The sequence below is a fragment of the Dendrobates tinctorius genome, unplaced genomic scaffold (assembly GCF_039654945.1).
Source record: "Dendrobates tinctorius isolate UK_male_01 unplaced genomic scaffold, ASM3965494v1 ptg000152l, whole genome shotgun sequence".
In the NCBI taxonomy this organism is placed as follows: Eukaryota; Metazoa; Chordata; class Amphibia; order Anura; family Dendrobatidae; genus Dendrobates; species Dendrobates tinctorius.
The window spans coordinates 2,137,173-2,157,034 of record NW_027361819.1 but is presented as its reverse complement, the minus strand read 5'-3'; the positions used below and the strand labels follow the sequence as shown (position 1 = coordinate 2,157,034).

General features: G+C 45.8%; 2 protein-coding genes across 3 annotated transcripts in view; one reads left to right on the top strand and one right to left on the bottom strand.

Moving 5' to 3' along the window:
* The first annotated feature begins 15 nt into the window (after positions 1–15).
* The window catches only part of LOC141050716 (calcium-binding protein 5-like), a 44,131-nt gene continuing 24,284 nt past the window's right edge, over positions 16–19,862 (top strand). Inside the window, exon 1 of one of the 2 annotated variants that reach the window (XM_073547316.1) lies at positions 16–150. The gene's annotated coding sequence lies outside the window, so the exon portion shown is untranslated. Of the gene's footprint in view, positions 151–2,633; positions 2,748–19,862 lie in introns of those variants that run through there. The other variant, XM_073547314.1, reaches the window with a different exon arrangement.
* The window catches only part of LOC141050714 (WD repeat-containing protein 47-like), a 36,136-nt gene continuing 16,350 nt past the window's right edge, over positions 77–19,862 (bottom strand). Inside the window, exons 3-11 of the mRNA XM_073547309.1 lie at positions 2,640–2,724; positions 2,418–2,553; positions 2,138–2,327; positions 1,862–1,970; positions 1,752–1,783; positions 1,576–1,675; positions 1,402–1,467; positions 949–1,041; positions 77–461 (exon numbers count right to left, since the gene is read on the bottom strand). Coding sequence (XP_073403410.1) covers positions 318–461; positions 949–1,041; positions 1,402–1,467; positions 1,576–1,675; positions 1,752–1,783; positions 1,862–1,970; positions 2,138–2,327; positions 2,418–2,553; positions 2,640–2,724 — 955 coding nt within the window. The 3' untranslated portion in view covers positions 77–317. The remainder of the gene's footprint in view (positions 462–948; positions 1,042–1,401; positions 1,468–1,575; positions 1,676–1,751; positions 1,784–1,861; positions 1,971–2,137; positions 2,328–2,417; positions 2,554–2,639; positions 2,725–19,862) is intronic.

Sequence of the window (19,862 nt, the reverse complement as noted above, 5' to 3'; positions counted from 1 at the left end):
TCCCGAGATTCTATGGAACGTTCCTCATCGCCTCCTGGTGGCCACCACGAGAACTGCGCAGACAACGGCTCCGACAGAATCTGGATAGATCTTTATTATTGGGAGTCAGGGATATAACCCGGAATTGTCGCCCTCTTGTGGGAGGAGTCGGTATGTGATTGGTCAGTAATGGGTGAGGGGCATCGGTGTGGCACTGAGCTTGTGGCAGATGGCAATGTGGCACTGACTGGTGACTGTGGCTGGAGCAAACCTGCAAATAACGAGCTGCACAGTGGATGATTGATGATGGGGGTGGTGGTTCTCTGTACACGGAGGTGTCAGGAGAAGGCGCTGCCTGTGGGACGCATCAGGAAGACTCTGTGCCCAGAGGTGACGGCGAGAAGAGGGGCAGCTGGAGAGACGGGCGACGAGACGTCCAGACTGTAGACTCCACAGGGCAGGTCAACCAGGCTCCCCCGAGTCTGAAGAAAGAGAGCATCGAGTGTGAATGAGCGGCGCGTGCCAGTGACCGGACTGCAAGAAGGCAATGTGTGCCAGTGACCGGACTGCGAGGGCGCGGCGTGTGCCAGTGACCGGACTGCGAGGGCGCGGCGTGTGCCAGTGACCGGACTGCGAGGGCGCGGCGTGTGCCAGTGACCGGACTGCGAGGGCGCGGCGTGTGCCAGTGACCGGACTGCGAGGGCGCGGCGTGTGCCAGTGACCGGACTGCGAGGGCGCGGCGTGTGCCAGTGACCGGACTGCGAGGGCGCGGCGTGTGCCAGTGACCGGACTGCGAGGGCGCGGCGTGTGCCAGTGACCGGACTGCGAGGGCGCGGCGTGTGCCAGTGACCGGACTGCGAGGGCGCGGCGTGTGCCAGTGACCGGACTGCGAGGGCGCGGCGTGTGCCAGTGACCGGACGGCGAGGGGGCGACATGCGAGAACATGTTCCATTTCTAGTATTTTCTCACCTGGAAGGAACTCCGGTCGATAATTCGACAGATGTTGATGTCGCTTCCTGCTGCAATCATGTGACCTGCACCCAACCAGCGGCAGCCGTACACCTGAGAGGCAGAGCGACACATGACAGGACCGGGACATGCAGCAAGCGGATCAGTGCACCGCGCCGGGGTGGAGGCCGCGTAAGTCACTAACTCTAGTCACACATGGAGCTGTCAATGATTGAGGCTAGTGATCGCATCTCCCTGCTCTCCTGCTGGTTCAGCTTCTGTACAGAGCTAATGTTAAACTACAACACCACTAGCCTCCAAACAGGCAGTGAGCAGAATTGTGAGTGCAGCTCTAGATGTGACTAGAGTATAGTGTCAGCGGGAATGTAACTCCAGACGAGCTCCTGTTTCCTGACTTTGGCAGCGGTCGGACCCCCACTGTCCGGTGCTGTCGGCAGGGTTTCCCAGACTCACCCTGGAGGGTCCCCGGTAGTCGTCGGGCACGGTTTCCATTTTCTGTCCGGTTTGGGAATCCCAGACCTGCGAGAGATCACCGATGAGTGGGGGATGTAAGGGTCTACAGGGGGCTTCACCTCGAGTCTGCAGGGAATGCTGGGTGACTCCCGCTATGGCCCCCGCTCTCCTCACCTGCAGATTCTCCTCCTTCCGCCAGGAGCCGATCAGGATCTGCTGTGTGTCCGGATCGATGTCCAGGGCGTCTCCACACACGTGGGGTCCGGAGATCCTCCTGGAGAGGGGAGATTAGGAGTTAGACCACCGTCGCTCACACCTCGGCCCCCCGCACGTCAGCCGCTCACCGTTACCTTAAGGAATGAGTCAGTCTGACGTCCCAGAACTGCAAGAGACGAGACGGCGGCTTATAATAACCTCCTGGAGTGTAATAACCTCCCTGTGCTCACACACGGCCTCTCACCTGCACGGTGTCGTCCCAGCCCCCCGACACAAAACGCTCCTCACTTAGGGGGTGGAAGGTGAGGCCGAAGATCCGGGAACGGTGCCCGTCCATCACAGACAGCGAGGGGCTGCCGGGGGAGCGTAGACACAATATTACATACCTGCTCCTGCCACTAGAGGGCGAGCTGTATTCAGCTCCATATCAATAGGAGCCCTATCCCGCCATGTGCAGCTCGCCCCCTGGTGGTCTGAGCGCTGGTGCAGGTTGGGCCCCGGTGGTGTCGCTGGCACAGACCTGGGCTGACAGATGTTCACACACTTCATGGTTTCGGTGTCATAGACAAGGATCTCATCACTGGACCCTGCGGTCAGGAACCTGCAGCCGGACGGACTGAAGGCTGTGGCGAGGGTCTGGCGCTCCTCTGTCAGGGATCGCACGCAGCTCTGGGTGGAGATATGCCAGAACTTCACCCGCCCGCTGGCATCTGAGGAGGTGAGGAACAGGTGAGACTCAGAGGGGCGAGCGCCACGGTCTTTGGATGATCGCGAGAAGTACGAGCAGCGCGGTATCTCACATGTGGCCAACAGCAGCTCCCCCCGTGAGGACGGCCTGCAGGGCTGAAATCGCAGCGCTGTCACCGGCAGGCGTTGTGCCACAGACTGCTCATCCTGTAGGGTGTGCGCCCAGTGTCCGGCGGGCATGGAGTACACCTGGAGAGACACAGAGCATCGCTCACACCACCTGACACGGGAGCGGCGGCAGCACCGCTGAAGACACTCACCCCACCACACCTCACCTTTATGGATCCAGTGATCAGACCAACAGCAAGCAGAGATCCTGAGGGGTTAAATCTGCAGCTCATCACCCCCTCTCCACAATCACTGGGGAAGAAACAAGCAGAATAGTGAGTGCAGCTCTGGAGTATAATACAGGATGTCACTCAGGATCAGTAATGTAATGTATGTACACAGTGACTGCACCGGCAGAATAGTGAGTGCAGCTCTGGGGTATAATACAGGATGTAACGCAGGATCAGTAATGTAATGTATGTACACAGTGACTACACCAGTAGAATAGTGAGTGCAGCTCTGGGGTATAATACAGGATGTAACTCAGGATCAGTAATGTAATGTATGTACACAGTGACTACACCAGTAGAATAGTGAGTGCAGCTCTGGAGTATAACACAGGATGTATCTCAGGATCAGTAATGTAATGTATGTACACAGTTACTGCACCAGCAGAATAGTGAGTGCAGCTCTGGAGTATAATACAGGAGGTAACTCAGGATCAGTAATGTAATGTATGTACACAGTGACTGCACCAGTAGAATAGTGAGTGCAGCTCTGGAGTATAATACAGGAGGTAACTCAGGATCAGTAATGTAATGTATGTACACAGTGACTGCGCCAGCAGAATAGTGAGTGCAGCTCTGGGGTATAATACAGGAGGTAACTCAGGATCAGTAACGTAATGTATGTACAGAGTGACTGCACCAGCAGAATAGTGAGTGCAGCTCTGGGGTATAATACAGGAGGTAACTCAGGATCAGTAATGTAATGTATGTACACAGTGACTGCACCAGCAGAATAGTGAGTGCAGCTCTGGGGTATAATACAGGATGTAACTCAGGATCAGTAATGTAATGTATGTACACAGTGACTGCACCAGCAGAATAGTGAGAGCAGCTCTGGGGTATAATACAGGATGTAACTCAGGATCAGTAATGTATGTACACAGTGACTGCACCAGTAGAATAGTGAGTGCAGCTCTGGAGTATAATACAGGAGGTAACTCAGGATCAGTAATGTATGTATGTACACAGTGACTGCACCAGCAGAATAGTGAGTGCAGCTCTGGGGTATAATACAGGAGGTAACTCAGGATCAGTAACGTAATGTATGTACACAGTGACTGCACCAGCAGAATAGTGAGTGCAGCTCTGGAGTATAATACAGGATGTAACTCAGGATCAGTAATGTAATGTATGTACAGAGTGACTGCACCAGCAGAATAGTGAGTGCAGCTCTGGGGTATAATACAGGAGGTAACTCAGGATCAGTAACGTAATGTATGTACACAGTGACTGCACCAGTAGAATAGTGAGTGCAGCTCTGGAGTATAATACAGGAGGTAACTCAGGATCAGTAATGTAATGTATGTACAGAGTGACTGCACCAGCAGAATAGTGAGTGCAGCTCTGGAGTATAATACAGGATGTAACTCAGGATCAGTAATGTATGTACACAGTGACTGCACCAGCAGAATAGTGAGTGCAGCTCTGGAGTATAATACAGGATGTAACTCAGGATCAGTAATGTATGTACACAGTGGCTGCACCAGCAGAATAGTGAGTGCAGCTCTGGGGTATAACAGGATGTAACTCAGGATCAGTAATGTATGTACACAGTGAGTGCACCAGCAGAATAGTGAGTGCAGCTCTGGAGTTCTGCAAATTGTCTCTTCAGAGAGGAAGAGGACTAGAACTCTAGTGCCACCTATTGGAGGTAGCAATCCTAAAAGTCAGTGTTGACCCTTTAACAAGCCTTGTTATATGACTTAGGATAAAAGCCAAACCAGAATCTCCATTTGCAGACACTGTGTTTCGGGGTACTGCCCCTCATCAGTGCAAAGTGGGAGATCTGATTTGGCTGTGAGAGAGGCGTCTGACCGATATCCAAGAAGTATCATTTCTCCTTGCGGAGAATGACATGCTAAGCATGTCGAGGTGAGGAGACTTAAAGCCGCAATGCTCCTCTGGGAAATATGCTAATTATGCAAATTGTCTCTTCAGAGAGGAAGAGGACTAGAACTCTAGCAGAATAGTGAGTGCAGCTCTGGGGTATAATACAGGAGGTAACTCAGGATCAGTAATGTAATGTATGTACACAGTGACTGCACCAGGAGAATAGTGAGTGCAGCTCTGGAGTATAATACAGGAGGTAACGCAGGATCAGTAATGTAATGTATGTACACAGTGACTGCACCAGCAGAATAGTGAGTGCAGCTCTTGGGTATAATACAGGATGTAACTCAGGATCAGTAATGTATGTACACAGTGACTGCACCAGCAGAATAGTGAGTGCAGCTCTTGGGTATAATACAGGATGTAACTCAGGATCAGTAATGTATGTACACAGTGACTGCACCAGCAGAATAGTGAGTGCAGCTCTGGGGTATAATACAGGATGTAACTCAGGATCAGTAATGTAATGTATGTACACAGTGACTGCACCAGCAGAATAGTGAGTGCAGCTCTGGGGTATAATACAGGATGTAACTCAGGATCAGTAATGTAATGTATGTACACAGTGACTGCACCAGCAGAAATAGTGAGTGCAGCTCTGGAGTATGGTACAGGATGTAACTCAGGATCAGTAATGTAATGTATGTACACAGTGACTGCACCAGCAGAATAGTGAGTGCAGCTCTGGGGTATAACAGGATGTAACTCAGGATCAGTAATGTAATGTATGTACACAGTGACTGCACCAGCAGAATAGTGAGTGCAGCTCTTGGGTATAATACAGGATGTAACTCAGGATCAGTAATGTAATGTATGTACACAGTGACTGCACCAGCAGAATAGTGAGTGCAGCTCTGGGGTATAATACAGGATGTAACTCAGGATCAGTAATGTAATGTATGTACACAGTGACTGCACCAGCAGAATAGTGAGTGCAGCTCTGGGGTATAATACAGGATGTAACTCAGGATCAGTAATGTATGTACACAGTGACTGCATCAGCAGAATAGTGAGTGCAGCTCTGGAGTATAATACAGGATGTAACTCAGGATCAGTAATGTATGTACACAGTGGCTGCACCAGCAGAATAGTGAGTGCAGCTCTGGAGTATAATACAGGATGTAACTCAGGATCAGTAATGTATGTACACAGTGGCTGCACCAGCAGAATAGTGAGTGCAGCTCTGGGGTATAACAGGATGTAACTCAGGATCAGTAATGTATGTACACAGTGAGTGCACCAGCAGAATAGTGAGTGCAGCTCTGGGGTATAAGACAGGATGTAACTCAGGATCAGTAATGTATGTACACAGTGACTGCACCAGCAGAAATAGTGAGTGCAGCTCTGGAGTATGGTACAGGATGTAACTCAGGATCAGTAATGTAATGTATGTACACAGTGACTGCACCAGCAGAATAGTGAGTGCAGCTCTGGGGTATAATACAGGATGTAACTCAGGATCAGTAATGTAATGTATGTACACAGTGACTGCACCAGCATAATAGTGAGTACAGCTCTGGTGTATAATACAGGATGTAACTCAGGATCAGTAATGTAATGTATGTACACAGTGACTGCACCAGCAGAATAGTGAGTGCAGCTCTGGAGTATAATACAGGATGTAACTCAGGATCAGTAATGTATGTACACAGTGGCTGCACCAGCAGAATACTGAGTGCAGCTCTGGAGTATAATACAGGATGTAACTCAGGATCAGTAATGTATGTACACAGTGGCTGCACCAGCAGAATAGTGAGAGCAGCTCTGGGGTATAACAGGATGTAACTCAGGATCAGTAATGTATGTACACAGTGGCTGCACCAGCAGAATAGTGAGTGCAGCTCTGGAGTATAATACAGGATGTAACTCAGGATCAGTAATGTATGTACAAAGTGGCTGCACCAGCAGAATAGTGAGTGCAGCTCTGGGGTATAACAGGATGTAACTCAGGATCAGTAATTTATGTACACAGTGAGTGCACCAGCAGAATAGTGAGTGCAGCTCTGGGGTATAATACAGGATGTAACTCGGGATCAGTAATGTATGTACACAGTGACTGCACCAGCAGAAATAGTGAGTGCAGCTCTGGAGTATGGTACAGGATGTAATTCAGGATCAGTAATGTAATGTATGTACACAGTGACTGCACCAGCAGAATAGTGAGAGCAGCTCTGGGGTATAATACAGGATGTAACTCAGGATCAGTAATGTAATGTATGTACACAGTGACTGCACCAGCAGAATAGTGAGTGCAGCTCTGGGGTATAATACAGGATGTAACTCAGGATCAGTAATGTAATGTATGTACACAGTGACTGCACCAGCAGAATAGTGAGTGCAGCTCTGGGGTATAATACAGGATGTAACGCAGGATCAGTAATGTAATGTATGTACACAGTGACTGCACCAGCAGAATAGTGAGTACAGCTCTGGGGTATAATACAGGATGTAACTCAGGATCAGTAATGTAATGTATGTACACAGTGACTGCACCAGCAGAATAGTGAGTACAGCTCTGGGGTATAATACAGGATGTAACTCAGGATCAGTAATGTAATGTATGTACACAGTGACTGCACCAGCAGAATAGTGAGTGCAGCTCTGGGGTATAATACAGGATGTAACGCAGGATCAGTAATGTAATGTATGTACACAGTGACTGCACCAGCAGAATAGTGAGTACAGCTCTGGGGTATAATACAGGATGTAACTCAGGATCAGTAATGTAATGTATGTACACAGTGACTGCACCAGCAGAATAGTGAGTACAGCTCTGGGGTATAATACAGGATGTAACTCAGGATCAGTAATGTAATGTATGTACACAGTGACTGCACCAGCAGAATAGTGAGTGCAGCTCTGGGGTATAATACAGGATGTAACTCAGGATCAGTAATGTAATGTATGTACACAGTGACTGCACCAGCAGAATAGTAAGTGCAGCTCTGGAGTATAATACAGGATGTAACGCAGGATCAGTAATGTAATGTATGTACACAGTGACTGCACCAGCAGAATAGTGAGTACAGCTCTGGGGTATAATACAGGATGTAACTCAGGATCAGTAATGTAATGTATGTACACAGTGACTGCACCAGCAGAATAGTGAGTGCAGCTCTGGAGTATAATACAGGATGTAACTCAGGATCAGTAATGTAATGTATGTACACAGTGACTGCACCAGTAGAATAGTGAGTGCAGCTCTGGGGTATAATACAGGAGGTAACTCAGGATCAGTAACGTAATGTATGTACAGAGTGACTGCACCAGCAGAATAGTGAGTGCAGCTCTGGGGTATAATACAGGAGGTAACTCAGGATCAGTAATGTAATGTATGTACACAGTGACTGCACCAGCAGAATAGTGAGTGCAGCTCTGGGGTATAATACAGGATGTAACTCAGGATCAGTAATGTAATGTATGTACACAGTGACTGCACCAGCAGAATAGTGAGCGCAGCTCTGGGGTATAATACAGGATGTAACTCAGGATCAGTAATGTATTGTATGTACACAGTGACTGCACCAGCAGAATAGTGAGTGCAGCTCTGGAGTATAATACAGGAGGTAACTCAGGATCAGTAATGTAATGTATGTACACAGTGACTGCACCAGCAGAATAGTGAGCGCAGCTCTGGGGTATAATACAGGATGTAACTCAGGATCAGTAATGTATGTACACAGTGACTGCACCAGCAGAATAGTGAGTGCAGCTCTGGAGTATAATACAGGAGGTAACTCAGGATCAGTAATGTAATGTATGTACACAGTGACTGCACCAGCAGAATAGTGAGCGCAGCTCTGGGGTATAATACAGGATGTAACTCAGGATCAGTAATGTATGTACACAGTGACTGCACCAGCAGAATAGTGAGTGCAGCTCTGGAGTATAATACAGGAGGTAACTCAGGATCAGTAATGTAATGTATGTACACGGTGATTGCACCAGCAGAATAGTGAGTGCAGCTCTGGAGTATAATACAGGATGTAACTCAGGATCAGTAATGTAATGTATGTATACGGTGACTGCACCAGCAGAATAGTGAGTGCAGCTCTGGAGTATAATACAGGAGGTAACTCAGGATCAGTAATGTAATGTATGTACACAGTGACTGCACCAGTAGAATAGTGAGTGCAGCTCTGGGGTATAATACAGGAGGTAACTCAGGATCAGTAACGTAATGTATGTACAGAGTGACTGCACCAGCAGAATAGTGAGTGCAGCTCTGGGGTATAATACAGGAGGTAACTCAGTATCAGTAATGTAATGTATGTACACAGTGACTGCACCAGCAGAATAGTGAGTGCAGCTCTGGGGTATAATACAGGATGTAACTCAGGATCAGTAATGTATGTACACAGTGACTGCACCAGCAGAATAGTGAGTGCAGCTCTGGAGTATAATACAGGATGTAACTCAGGATCAGTAATGTAATGTATGTACACAGTGACTGCACCAGTAGAATAGTGAGTGCAGCTCTGGGGTATAATACAGGAGGTAACTCAGGATCAGTAATGTAATGTATGTACACAGTGACTGCACCAGCAGAATAGTGAGCGCAGCTCTGGGGTATAATACAGGATGTAACTCAGGATCAGTAATGTATGTACACAGTGACTGCACCAGCAGAATAGTGAGTGCAGCTCTGGAGTATAATACAGGAGGTAACTCAGGATCAGTAATGTAATGTATGTACACGGTGATTGCACCAGCAGAATAGTGAGTGCAGCTCTGGAGTATAATACAGGATGTAACTCAGGATCAGTAATGTAATGTATGTATACGGTGACTGCACCAGCAGAATAGTGAGTGCAGCTCTGGAGTATAATACAGGAGGTAACTCAGGATCAGTAATGTAATGTATGTACACAGTGACTGCACCAGCAGAATAGTGAGTGTAGCTCTGGGGTATAATACAGGAGGTAACTCAGGATCAGTAATGTATGTACACAGTGGCTGCACCAGCAGAATAGTGAGTGCAGCTCTGGGGTATAACAGGATGTAACTCAGGATCAGTAATGTATGTACACAGTGAGTGCACCAGCAGAATAGTGAGTGCAGCTCTGGGGTATAAGACAGGATGTAACTCAGGATCAGTAATGTATGTACACAGTGACTGCACCAGCAGAAATAGTGAGTGCAGCTCTGGAGTATGGTACAGGATGTAACTCAGGATCAGTAATGTAATGTATGTACACAGTGACTGCACCAGCAGAATAGTGAGTGCAGCTCTGGGGTATAATACAGGATGTAACTCAGGATCAGTAATGTAATGTATGTACACAGTGACTGCACCAGCATAATAGTGAGTACAGCTCTGGTGTATAATACAGGATGTAACTCAGGATCAGTAATGTAATGTATGTACACAGTGACTGCACCAGCAGAATAGTGAGTGCAGCTCTGGAGTATAATACAGGATGTAACTCAGGATCAGTAATGTATGTACACAGTGGCTGCACCAGCAGAATACTGAGTGCAGCTCTGGAGTATAATACAGGATGTAACTCAGGATCAGTAATGTATGTACACAGTGGCTGCACCAGCAGAATAGTGAGAGCAGCTCTGGGGTATAACAGGATGTAACTCAGGATCAGTAATGTATGTACACAGTGGCTGCACCAGCAGAATAGTGAGTGCAGCTCTGGAGTATAATACAGGATGTAACTCAGGATCAGTAATGTATGTACAAAGTGGCTGCACCAGCAGAATAGTGAGTGCAGCTCTGGGGTATAACAGGATGTAACTCAGGATCAGTAATTTATGTACACAGTGAGTGCACCAGCAGAATAGTGAGTGCAGCTCTGGGGTATAATACAGGATGTAACTCAGGATCAGTAATGTATGTACACAGTGACTGCACCAGCAGAAATAGTGAGTGCAGCTCTGGAGTATGGTACAGGATGTAATTCAGGATCAGTAATGTAATGTATGTACACAGTGACTGCACCAGCAGAATAGTGAGAGCAGCTCTGGGGTATAATACAGGATGTAACTCAGGATCAGTAATGTAATGTATGTACACAGTGACTGCACCAGCAGAATAGTGAGTGCAGCTCTGGGGTATAATACAGGATGTAACTCAGGATCAGTAATGTAATGTATGTACACAGTGACTGCACCAGCAGAATAGTGAGTGCAGCTCTGGGGTATAATACAGGATGTAACGCAGGATCAGTAATGTAATGTATGTACACAGTGACTGCACCAGCAGAATAGTGAGTACAGCTCTGGGGTATAATACAGGATGTAACTCAGGATCAGTAATGTAATGTATGTACACAGTGACTGCACCAGCAGAATAGTGAGTACAGCTCTGGGGTATAATACAGGATGTAACTCAGGATCAGTAATGTAATGTATGTACACAGTGACTGCACCAGCAGAATAGTGAGTGCAGCTCTGGGGTATAATACAGGATGTAACGCAGGATCAGTAATGTAATGTATGTACACAGTGACTGCACCAGCAGAATAGTGAGTACAGCTCTGGGGTATAATACAGGATGTAACTCAGGATCAGTAATGTAATGTATGTACACAGTGACTGCACCAGCAGAATAGTGAGTACAGCTCTGGGGTATAATACAGGATGTAACTCAGGATCAGTAATGTAATGTATGTACACAGTGACTGCACCAGCAGAATAGTGAGTGCAGCTCTGGGGTATAATACAGGATGTAACTCAGGATCAGTAATGTAATGTATGTACACAGTGACTGCACCAGCAGAATAGTAAGTGCAGCTCTGGAGTATAATACAGGATGTAACGCAGGATCAGTAATGTAATGTATGTACACAGTGACTGCACCAGCAGAATAGTGAGTACAGCTCTGGGGTATAATACAGGATGTAACTCAGGATCAGTAATGTAATGTATGTACACAGTGACTGCACCAGCAGAATAGTGAGTGCAGCTCTGGAGTATAATACAGGATGTAACTCAGGATCAGTAATGTAATGTATGTACACAGTGACTGCACCAGTAGAATAGTGAGTGCAGCTCTGGGGTATAATACAGGAGGTAACTCAGGATCAGTAACGTAATGTATGTACAGAGTGACTGCACCAGCAGAATAGTGAGTGCAGCTCTGGGGTATAATACAGGAGGTAACTCAGGATCAGTAATGTAATGTATGTACACAGTGACTGCACCAGCAGAATAGTGAGTGCAGCTCTGGGGTATAATACAGGATGTAACTCAGGATCAGTAATGTAATGTATGTACACAGTGACTGCACCAGCAGAATAGTGAGCGCAGCTCTGGGGTATAATACAGGATGTAACTCAGGATCAGTAATGTATTGTATGTACACAGTGACTGCACCAGCAGAATAGTGAGTGCAGCTCTGGAGTATAATACAGGAGGTAACTCAGGATCAGTAATGTAATGTATGTACACAGTGACTGCACCAGCAGAATAGTGAGCGCAGCTCTGGGGTATAATACAGGATGTAACTCAGGATCAGTAATGTATGTACACAGTGACTGCACCAGCAGAATAGTGAGTGCAGCTCTGGAGTATAATACAGGAGGTAACTCAGGATCAGTAATGTAATGTATGTACACAGTGACTGCACCAGCAGAATAGTGAGCGCAGCTCTGGGGTATAATACAGGATGTAACTCAGGATCAGTAATGTATGTACACAGTGACTGCACCAGCAGAATAGTGAGTGCAGCTCTGGGGTATAATACTGGATGTAACTCAGGATCAGTATTGTAATGTCTGTACACAGTGACAGCACCAGCAGAATAGTGAGTGCAGCTCTGGAGTATAATACAGGAGGTAACTCAGGATTAGTAATGTATGTACACAGTGACTGCACCAGCAGAATAGTGAGTGCAGCTATGGAGTATAATACAGGATGTAACTCAGGATCAGTAATGTATGTACACAGTGACTGCACCAGCAGAATAGTGAGTGCAGCTCTGGAGTATAATACAGGATGTAACTCAGGATCAGTAATGTAATGTATGTACACAGTGACTGCACCAGCAGAATAGTGAGTGCAGCTCTGGGGTATAATACAGGATGTAACTCAGGATCAGTAATGTAATGTATGTACACAGTGACTGCACCAGCAGAATAGTGAGTGCAGCTCTGGGGTATAATACAGGATGTAACTCAGGATCAGTAATGTAATGTATGTACACAGTGACTGCACCAGCAGAATAGTGAGTACAGCTCTGGGGTATAATACAGGATGTAACTCAGGATCAGTAATGTACTGTATGTACACAGTGACTACACCAGCAGAATAGTGAGTGCAGCTCTGGGGTATAATACAGGAGGTAACTCAGGATCAGTAATGTAATGTATGTACACAGTGACTGCACCAGCAGAATAGTGAGCGCAGCTCTGGAGTATAATATAGGAGGTAACTCAGGGTCAGTAATGTATGTACACAGTGACTGCACCAGCAGAATAGTGAGTGCAGCTCTGGAGTATAATACAGGATATAACTCAGGATCAGTAATGTAATGTATGTATACAGTGACTGCACCAGCAGAATAGTGAGTGCAGCTCTGGGGTATAATACAGGATGTAACTCAGGATCAGTAATGTATGTACACAGTGACTGCACCAGCAGAATAGTGAGTGCAGCTCTGGAGTATAATACAGGATGTAACTCAGGATCAGTAATGTAATGTATGTATACAGTGACTGCACCAGCAGAATAGTGAGTGCAGCTCTGGGGTATAATACAGGATGTAACTCAGGATCAGTAATGTATGTACACAGTGACTGCACCAGCAGAATAGTGAGTGCAGCTCTGGGGTATAATACAGGATGTAACTCAGGATCAGTAATGTAATGTATGTACACAGTGACTGCACCAGCAGAATAGTGAGTGCAGCTCTGGAGTATAATACAGGATGTAACTCAGGATCAGTAATGTAATGTATGTACACAGTGACTGCACCAGTAAAATAGTGAGTGCAGCTCTGGGGTATAATACAGGAGGTAACTCAGGATCAGTAACGTAATGTATGTACAGAGTGACTGCACCAGCAGAATAGTGAGTGCAGCTCTGGGGTATAATACAGGAGGTAACTCAGGATCAGTAATGTAATGTATGTACACAGTGACTGCACCAGCAGACTAGTGAGTGCAGCTCTGGGGTATAATACAGGATGTAACTCAGGATCAGTAATGTAATGTATGTACACAGTGACTGCACCAGCAGAATAGTGAGTGCAGCTCTGGAGTATAATACAGGATGTAACTCAGGATCAGTAATGTAATGTATGTACACAGTGACTGCACCAGTAGAATAGTGAGTGCAGCTCTGGGGTATAATACAGGAGGTAACTCAGGATCAGTAACGTAATGTATGTACAGAGTGACTGCACCAGCAGAATAGTGAGTGCAGCTCTGGGGTATAATACAGGATGTAACTCAGGATCAGTAATGTAATGTATGTACACAGTGACTGCACCAGCAGAATAGTGAGCGCAGCTCTGGGGTATAATACAGGATGTAACTCAGGATCAGTAATGTAATGTATGTACACAGTGACTGCACCAGCAGAATAGTGAGTGCAGCTCTGGAGTATAATACAGGAGGTAACTCAGGATCAGTAATGTAATGTATGTACACGGTGATTGCACCAGCAGAATAGTGAGTGCAGCTCTGGAGTATAATACAGGATGTAACTCAGGATCAGTAATGTAATGTATGTATACGGTGACTGCACCAGCAGAATAGTGAGTGCAGCTCTGGAGTATAATACAGGAGGTAACTCAGGATCAGTAATGTAATGTATGTACACGGTGACTGCACCAGCAGAATAGTGAGTGCAGCTCTGGGGTATAATACAGGAGGTAACTCAGGATCAGTAATGTAATGTATGTACACATTGACTGCACCAGCAGAATAGTGAGTGGAGCTCTGGGGTATAATACAGGAGGTAACTCAGGATCAGTAATGTAATGTATGTACACATTGACTGCACCAGCAGAATAGTGAGCGCAGCTCTGGGGTATAATACAGGATGTAACTCAGGATCAGTAATGTAATGTATGTACACAGTGACTGCACCAGCAGAATAGTGAGCGCAGCTCTGGAGTATAATACAGGATGTAACTCAGGATCAGTAATGTAATGTATGTACACAGTGACTGCACCAGCAGAATAGTGAGCGCAGCTCTGGGGTATAATACAGGATGTAACTCAGGATCAGTAATGTAATGTATGTACACAGTGACTGCACCAGCAGAATAGTGAGTGCAGCTCTGGGGTATAATACAGGAAGTAACTCAGGATCAGTAATGTAATGTATGTACACAGTGCCTGCACCAGCAGAATAGTGAGTGCAGCTCTGGGGTATAATACAGGAGGTAACTCAGGATCAGTAATGTAATGTATGTACACAGTGACTGCACCAGCAGAATAGTGAGTGCAGCTCTGGGGTATAATACAGGATGTAACTCAGGATCAGTAATGTAATGTATGTACACAGTGACTGCACCAGCAGAATAGTGAGTGCAGCTCTGGGGTATAATACAGGAAGTAACTCAGGATCAGTAATGTAATGTATGTACACAGTGCCTGCACCAGCAGAATAGTGAGTGCAGCTCTGGGGTATAATACAGGAGGTAACTCAGGATCAGTAATGTAATGTATGTACACAGTGACTGCACCAGCAGAATAGTGAGTGCAGCTCTGGGGTATAATACAGGATGTAACTCAGGATCAGTAATGTAATGTATGTACACAGTGACTGCACCAGCAGAATAGTGAGTGCAGCTCTGGGGTATAATACAGGATGTAACTCAGGATCAGTAATGTAATGTATGTATACGGTGACTGCACCAGCAGAATAGTGAGTGCAGCTCTGGAGTATAATACAGGAGGTAACTCAGGATCAGTATTGTAATGTATGTACACAGTGACTGCACCAGCAGAATAGTGAGTGCAGCTCTGGGGTATAATACAGGAGGTAACTCAGGATCAGTAATGTAATGTATGTACACAGTGACTGCACCAGCAGAATAGTGAGTGCAGCTCTGGAGTATAATACAGGAGGTAACTCAGGATCAGTAATGTATGTACACAGTGACTGCACCAGCAGAATAGTGAGTGCAGCTCTGGAGTATAATACAGGATGTAACTCAGGATCAGTAATGTATGTACACAGTGACTGCACCAGCAGAATAGTGCGTGCAGCTCTGGGGTATAATACAGGATGTAACTCAGGATCAGTAATGTAATGTATGTACACAGTGACTGCACCAGCAGAATAGTGAGTGCAGCTCTGGGGTATAATACAGGATGTAACTCAGGATCAGTAATGTATGTACACAGTGGCTGCACCAGCAGAATAGTGAGTGCAGCTCTGGAGTATAATACAGGATGTAACTCAGGATCAGTAATGTAATGTATGTACACAGTGACTGCACCAGCAGAATAGTGAGTGCAGCTCTGGGGTATAATACAGGATGTAACTCAGGATCAGTAATGTAATGTATGTACACAGTGACTGCACCAGCAGAATAGTGAGTGCAGCTCTGGGGTATAATACAGGATGTAACTCAGGATCAGTAATGTAATGTATGTACACAGTGACTGCACCAGCAGAATAGTGAGTGCAGCTCTGGGGTATAATACAGGATGTAACTCAGGATCAGTAATGTAATGTACACAGTGACTGCACAAGCAGAATAGTGAGTGCAGCTCTGGGGTATAATACAGGATGTAACTCAGGATCAGTAATGTATGTACACAGTGACTGCACCAGCAGAATAGTGAGTGCAGCTCTGGAGTATAATACAGGATGTAACTCAGGATCAGTAATGTATGTACACAGTGACTGCACCAGCAGAATAGTGCGTGCAGCTCTGGGGTATAATACAGGATGTAACTCAGGATCAGTAATGTAATGTATGTACACAGTGACTGCACCAGCAGAATAGTGAGTGCAGCTCTGGGGTATAATACAGGATGTAACTCAGGATCAGTAATGTATGTACACAGTGGCTGCACCAGCAGAATAGTGAGTGCAGCTCTGGAGTATAATACAGGATGTAACTCAGGATCAGTAATGTAATGTATGTACACAGTGACTGCACCAGCAGAATAGTGAGTGCAGCTCTGGGGTATAATACAGGATGTAACGCAGGATCAGTAATGTAATGTATGTACAAAGTGACTGCACCAGCAGAATAGTGAGTGCAGCTCTGGGGTATAATACAGGATGTAACGCAGGATCAGTAATGTAATGTATGTACACAGTGACTGCACCAGCAGAATAGTGAGTACAGCTCTGGGGTATAATACAGGATGTAACTCAGGATCAGTAATGTAATGTATGTACACAGTGACTGCACCAGCAGAATAGTGAGTGCAGCTCTGGAGTATAATACAGGATGTAACTCAGGATCAGTAATGTAATGTATGTACACAGTGACTGCACCAGTAGAATAGTGAGTGCAGCTCTGGGGTATAATACAGGAGGTAACTCAGGATCAGTAATGTAATGTATGTACACAGTGACTGCACCAGCAGAATAGTGAGTGCAGCTCTGGGGTATAATACAGGAGGTAACTCAGGATCAGTAATGTAATGTATGTACACAGTGACTGCACCAGCAGAATAGTGAGTGCAGCTCTGGGGTATAATACAGGATGTAACTCAGGATCAGTAATGTATGTACACAGTGGCTGCACCAGCAGAATAGTGAGTGCAGCTCTGGAGTTATGCAAATTGTCTCTTCAGAGAGGAAGAGGACTAGAACTCTAGTGCCACCTATTGGAGGTAGCAATCCTAAAAGTCAGTGTTGACCCTTTAACAAGCCTTGTTACATGACTTAGGATAAAAGCCAAACCAGAGTCTCCATTTGCAGACACTGTGTTTCGGGGCACTGCCCCTCATCAGTGCAAAGTGGGAGATCTGATTTGGCTGTGAGAGAGGCGTCTGACCGATATCCAAGAAGTATCATTTCTCCTTGCGGAGAATGACATGCTAAGCATGTCGAGGTGAGGAGACTTAAAGCCGCAATGCTCCTCTGGGAAATATGCTAATTATGCAAATTGTCTCTTCAGAAAGGAAGAGGACTAGAACTCTAGTGCTCTGGGGTATAATACAGGAGGTAACTCAGGATCAGTATTGTAATGTATGTACACAGTGACAGCACCAGCAGAATAGTGAGTGCAGCTCTGGAGTATAATACAGGAGGTAACTCAGGATTAGTAATGTATGTACACAGTGACTGCACCAGCATAATAGTGAGTGCAGCTATGGAGTATAATACAGGATGTAACTCAGGATCAGTAATGTATGTACACAGTGACTGCACCAGCAGAATAGTGAGTGCAGCTCTGGAGTATAATACAGGATGTAACTCAGGATCAGTAATGTAATGTATGTACACAGTGACTGCACCAGCAGAATAGTGAGTGCAGCTCTGGGGTATAATACAGGATGTAACTCAGGATCAGTAATGTAATGTATGTACACAGTGACTGCACCAGCAGAATAGTGAGTGCAGCTCTGGGGTATAATACAGGATGTAACTCAGGATCAGTAATGTAATGTATGTACACAGTGACTGCACCAGCAGAATAGTGAGTACAGCTCTGGGGTATAATACAGGATGTAACTCAGGATCAGTAATGTACTGTATGTACACAGTGACTACACCAGCAGAATAGTGAGTGCAGCTCTGGGGTATAATACAGGAGGTAACTCAGGATCAGTAATGTAATGTATGTACACAGTGACTGCACCAGCAGAATAGTGAGCGCAGCTCTGGAGTATAATATAGGAGGTAACTCAGGGTCAGTAATGTATGTACACAGTGACTGCACCAGCAGAATAGTGAGTGCAGCTCTGGAGTATAATACAGGATATAACTCAGGATCAGTAATGTAATGTATGTATACAGTGACTGCACCAGCAGAATAGTGAGTGCAGCTCTGGGGTATAATACAGGATGTAACTCAGGATCAGTAATGTATGTACACAGTGACTGCACCAGCAGAATAGTGAGTGCAGCTCTGGAGTATAATACAGGATGTAACTCAGGATCAGTAATGTAATGTATGTATACAGTGACTGCACCAGCAGAATAGTGAGTGCAGCTCTGGGGTATAATACAGGATGTAACTCAGGATCAGTAATGTATGTACACAGTGACTGCACCAGCAGAATAGTGAGTGCAGCTCTGGGGTATAATACAGGATGTAACTCAGGATCAGTAATGTATGTACACAGTGACTGCACCAGCAGAATAGTGAGTGCAGCTCTGGGGTATAATACAGGATGTAACTCAGGATCAGTAATGTAATGTATATACACAGTGACTGCACCAGCAGAATAGTGAGTGCAGCTCTGGAGTATAATACAGGAGGTAACTCAGGATCAGTAATGTAATGTATGTACACGGTGATTGCACCAGCAGAATAGTGAGTGCAGCTCTGGAGTATAATACAGGATGTAACTCAGGATCAGTAATGTAATGTATGTATACGGTGACTGCACCAGCAGAATAGTGAGTGCAGCTCTGGAGTATAATACAGGAGGTAACTCAGGATCAGTAATGTAATGTATGTACACGGTGACTGCACCAGCAGAATAGTGAGTGCAGCTCTGGGGTATAATACAGGAGGTAACTCAGGATCAGTAATGTAATGTATGTACACATTGACTGCACCAGCAGAATAGTGAGTGGAGCTCTGGGGTATAATACAGGAGGTAACTCAGGATCAGTAATGTAATGTATGTACACATTGACTGCACCAGCAGAATAGTGAGCGCAGCTCTGGGGTATAATACAGGATGTAACTCAGGATCAGTAATGTAATGTATGTACACAGTGACTGCACCAGCAGAATAGTGAGCGCAGCTCTGGAGTATAATACAGGATGTAACTCAGGATCAGTAATGTAATGTATGTACACAGTGACTGCACCAGCAGAATAGTGAGCGCAGCTCTGGGGTATAATACAGGATGTAACTCAGGATCAGTAATGTAATGTATGTACACAGTGACTGCACCAGCAGAATAGTGAGTGCAGCTCTGGGGTATAATACAGGAAGTAACTCAGGATCAGTAATGTAATGTATGTACACAGTGCCTGCACCAGCAGAATAGTGAGTGCAGCTCTGGGGTATAATACAGGAGGTAACTCAGGATCAGTAATGTAATGTATGTACACAGTGACTGCACCAGCAGAATAGTGAGTGCAGCTCTGGGGTATAATACAGGATGTAACTCAGGATCAGTAATGTAATGTATGTACACAGTGACTGCACCAGCAGAATAGTGAGT